At 48.0% G+C, this 4343-nt stretch overlaps 1 protein-coding gene across 2 annotated transcripts; it reads right to left on the bottom strand.

Moving 5' to 3' along the window:
- Positions 1-1561: 1561 nt before the first annotated feature.
- On the bottom strand, positions 1562-3410 carry LOC127296460 (F-box protein At5g49610). Of its 2 annotated transcripts, none has more exons than XM_051326542.2 (2): positions 3103-3410; positions 1562-3021 (listed from the first exon to the last, which is right to left on the bottom strand). In XM_051326542.2, the coding sequence occupies exons 1-2, from the start codon at positions 3238-3240 to the stop codon at positions 1909-1911; spliced, it is 1251 nt and encodes a 416-aa protein (XP_051182502.1). In that variant the 5' UTR covers positions 3241-3410; the 3' UTR covers positions 1562-1908. The 2 variants fall into 2 exon arrangements, with proteins under 2 accessions (XP_051182502.1, XP_051182503.1); XM_051326543.2 differs by having other exon boundaries at positions 3115-3410.
- Between the last annotated feature and the right edge of the window lie 933 nt (positions 3411-4343).

Genomic DNA, 4343 nt, shown 5'->3' with positions numbered 1-4343 from the left:
CTCTCTCCCTGGTCGCCGGCGGCCATGGTGGCCGGCGATGAGTGGGAGGGGGGGTCTGGCTTCTCTTAGTAGTAGGTCTGCTTTCAGCTTTTCTCTCCCCGGCGAATAATAAGGCGGTCGGATCCAGATCCACTAAATCTCTCTCCTCCATGAATCTTCGTTGGTTGCTCTGTGACGAGGCAGATGGTTGGGGTGAGAGTGGAGGTGAACCTTATGCCGGCACCTTCCTGCCGAATCCATGGCGAGGATTTGCTTCGGCTGCCCTTGCTCCTTCATTCCCCTCTTTTTCTTGCTGCAATAAATTCGATTGGGATACTATGTGGTTTCTTCAGTTCCTGGCCATGGGAGATCTCAATCTCCTGATGTGTGTAGCCCAGATCTTCTGCTTTGGGTCTTCAACTCCTTGCTGCGTGGCCATCGTGGAGATGGTAACGCCTTTGAGGAATGGATTCGGGCCAGATTTGTGCTCCAGGGAATCAAAGCTGCACGAGTTCATGGGAGTTCTTCAGTAGGGGACCTGCGGCAGCCAAAGCTGCCTTGCCCCTGCTCTTCATGGCCGAAGGGCGGCCCTCCTCAGCCACAACTTGTTGGCTGCTTTTCTACCTCCAGGCATGTCGCCGATGCGGAGGCCATCCAACTGTTTCGACCTGGCGTTCCCCGGAGTCATCATCCCAAGTGGTGCGTCCCCGGTGATGGTGATTCCGGCCAGGATTTCGAGCAGAGATCGTCGCGGTGGAGAAGGACTCGATTGATTTTCGTCTTACTGTTTCTGGGTCCTTTTTGTAAATTTGTAGGTCCTGGTAGCTTTTCTTTAGTTTGTTTGGACCTTTTTGTAAATTGTAACCCACCGCTGGAATGAATGCAGTTATCGGTCCTTCGGGACCTTTCCCTGTTAAAAAAAAAGTAACGCAATGACATCCGATGCTAGAACTCTCAACTTCCCTTGCATCGCCATGCATATACAGTCTCGTCTGTTTCTTCTTCCAGATTGAACAAGTGCCTGACATGAGCTAAAACAGAACCTTATCTTTGGATGGGTGCGACAAATATTTAAACTGACAAGCAGTAGTCAGAATCCAGTGTGCGGTCCTTGTTTCCGATGCACCATGTTCTGGTGTACATCACTTGGTATATGAAATAGCATCTGCTACAACTAAATAGCACCAAAGCTGTGGTGATTATTAGGGAAAAGTTGGCTGTGATCAGCTTCCAGTAAAGAGCAGGTCTCAGAATCAAAGTTAAGCAAACCAGAAATTTAGTGGCAACCAGGATTCATGCAGCGAAATGGTAAACAATATCAAAACAAGAATTAAAATCACCCTAGAGGTGCATATATCGGTATGGAAGGCCATGTGAGTTTCAGTAAAGAAACTAATATTTCTGCACCCTACATATATATATGTTGCAATATGGACGAGAAATAATCCACAGATAATCATCTCAAAGCTTACAAATGCATAAAAAAGGCTAACATTGATGGATAACAAGCTGCACACTGAATATATTTACTTTCATAAAACAAGTGGAAATAAAGAGGTGCAAATGCAAACAAATTCGATCATAGATAACAAGCTACACATTGAATATATTTATCTCAATGTCTTATATTACCCCAGAGCAAAAGCAAACGGCTGGCCACAATAATTAGTACAACATGATAGCAAATAGGCTAGATGACTAGGTTTATTCATACACCTAAGCACTACTTTACAGTCTTGGCTAATAAACATAGTTCAAAGCCACACAAGGCATGCACCAGAACACCAACACATAGGAATACCAAACCGCAGACATAGAAATTAGGACATATCTAAGCAACAGCATGGAATTAGAAGAGTAGGCCCATAGCAGCCCCTGATTTTTACGAAGATGTTCTGCCACTATGAGTATGTGGTGCTGCACTGACTCTCAATGACCAGCTGAGGGCAATTCCGCAAAACAGGGAATATAAGGTAGACCACACATGAATTCAGTGCAGATAACATGCACTTTCTGCTTATCCAAATCGTATGAAACTGTTGTTTCCTTCTTCATGTTGGTAAGGAAAACCACGTTACAATCTGGATGAATTGCAAACATCATATAATAATCAGCATCTTCAGGACGATGCCTTCCGAACAGTTCCAAAACATTAACGGTATGCTTCAGGGCCCACTTTCCAGTACCATAATCCTCAAGAACCCAAATATAGAGCTGGCAATCATGAGTATTATCTACCTGCCACACATACAAGCGCCCCTGAGACTGCCCAATAGAAACAATATCAGAGGCGGTTGGCAAGCCATCTGGCATTTTTATCTCCCTCCAAACTTTACCCTCCATGTCAACCGTGACTATTGATTTATCAAGGGTAGTCAAATGCAAAGTGCCATTCAGGAATACACGTCTTTTACAAGCGTGATCTATAGCAGTTCCGGAGGACCACTTACTCTGCACGTAAGTCCACTGTCCAGTTTCTGATGAGAAGATTGCCATTTTTCCAGAAACGTGGCAACCAACGGTTAGAGGCGCAAACACCACAAAGCGGGATGGAACAGCCGCGTCAAAACCTAAGTAAAGCATTGGGACTGGCTTAATGTGAAACGCGTGGCTGAGATCTTGAGCCGTAAATTCTACAGGAGGCAGCACCGTCCACTCTTCAGTCGCAGGATTGCACACAACATAATGGCTTTCTCCACGCATGGAACACAACTCCCAGCATTTGCAAAGTAGAAGGCCGCTGCAGAATTCTTTGACGAAAATGCATTTGTACCTCTCACGCAAGAAAGGGAGAGAGGAGTCGACCTGAGGCAGACCTCTCCCAGACAAATTACGAAAACTGAGGAGGGCATTGCTGCCGTAGTAGAAGAAACCCGAAAGGGTCTGTGGCGACCTCTTGATGATGTCCCGGGAAGAGCAGAGGGCAAGCCACGGCTTGGACACGCACCTGAAGCGGCAGAGCGAACTGTAAGGCACCCGAGCAAGGATCTCGACGAGGGGGCCCTCGGGAAGGCTCGCCTCTGGATGCCTCTGCCTTTTCTCCTGTAAATGGTAGAAAAGGTTGGTTTAGGGTTCCCGATTTACTCTGTATCGGAGACTGGATCGAAGAGGCGTGGAGCAAACCTGATGATCTACCTGAGCAATGGCGGGGAGCGGCGGCGTACAATGGGGCAGAGCGTCCTCGTCGACGCGGACGGTCGCCGGAGGGTGCTCCTGCGCCGTGCAGCCATGCTCGCCTTCTCCTCCTCCTCCTGGCGGCATGGACTCTCCTCCGGCTGGCGGATCAGTGCCTCCAGGAAGTCGAATCGACCGTCGCAGGTCACGAAGCCGTCGCGCCGCTGCTCGCCGGGAGTCTGAGATGGGGATGAGAGGCGGCTGTTTCTCCTTTTTTTTTTCTGCGAGTAGGAGTGCGAGTGGTGGGCTTCTTGATAGGGCTTTCTTTTAGCGCCTTTCCCTCCACTAAAAAGAAAGCCCTTCCCTAAAAAAAACTAAAATAAAGCCCTGTCCCTCAAAATATGCAGATTATTTTTGGGCAGTGTTAGCCGTTGGTCGGCCGACCGCAGGTCCAAAAATCGGTTTATGAGGGTATTACTGATCCTAGATGCTTAAAAGCTTTGGCTTGTCGAGAAGCTCTGGACATTGCTGATGACCTTCTAGTAGGACCGGTGCAGGTGGCATTGGATTGCCTCGAGGTGGTGAATGCACTTCATAATGACTACAAGGGATACTTGGGGAGCATCATCATGGAGATCAAGGGTTTACCTTTTTCACCCATGAGTGTTGTGGGTATACTTTATGGGTATATCAACGGTATGATCTAGATCCGGCAAGCCCGGGTGGCCCACAAGTGGTGATGTGGCATGTTGCCCATCGGGCGGCATAGTTGCTGTAGATCATGATGGATGAAGTCCAACCCAGGAGCAAGGAGTCGGATCTCAACCGACCTACGAAGGAGTATCCGGATCCAGTACGGCCTTGATGGAAGGCGGATCCTTGACGTGCACGGCAATGTAATATTTCGTAGTTAGGCAACTTGTATTCCGGCTAGGACTCTCCATGTAAACCCTAGATCCATGCGCCTTTATAAGCCGGGTCCTGGGAGCCCTAGAGGCACAACCACAACTCATTGTAACAACGCGAAAGCGCCCAGATAATTCCAAACAAGCAGCAATAGGCCCTTGATGACCCACAAGTATAGGGGGGTGTATCGTAGTATTTTCGATAAGTAAGAATGTCGATCCCAACGAGGAGCAGAAGGTGTTGACAAGCAGTTTCGATGAAGGATTCACTGTAAATGCTCACAGACAAGTATTCAGGGGGTTTTGATGTAACAGGTGAATAAAGTACGAGTAAGTAAAGTGCGA

Source organism: Lolium perenne, chromosome 4 (genome assembly GCF_019359855.2).
Source record: "Lolium perenne isolate Kyuss_39 chromosome 4, Kyuss_2.0, whole genome shotgun sequence".
In the NCBI taxonomy this organism is placed as follows: Eukaryota; Viridiplantae; Streptophyta; class Magnoliopsida; order Poales; family Poaceae; genus Lolium; species Lolium perenne.
The sequence above is the reverse complement of the archived record's forward strand: the minus strand, read 5'-3'. Positions and strand labels throughout refer to the sequence as shown.

Excerpts from the sequence above, each read along its gene's own strand:
- LOC127296460 (XM_051326542.2), bottom strand. The coding sequence starts at position 3,240 with ATGCCGCCAGGAGGAGGAGGAGAAGGCGAGCATGGCTGCACGGCGCAG. Across the intron at positions 3,022-3,102 it reads TTGCTCAGGTAGATCATCAG|GAGAAAAGGCAGAGGCATCC; the intron begins GTTTGCTCCACG and ends TACCATTTACAG.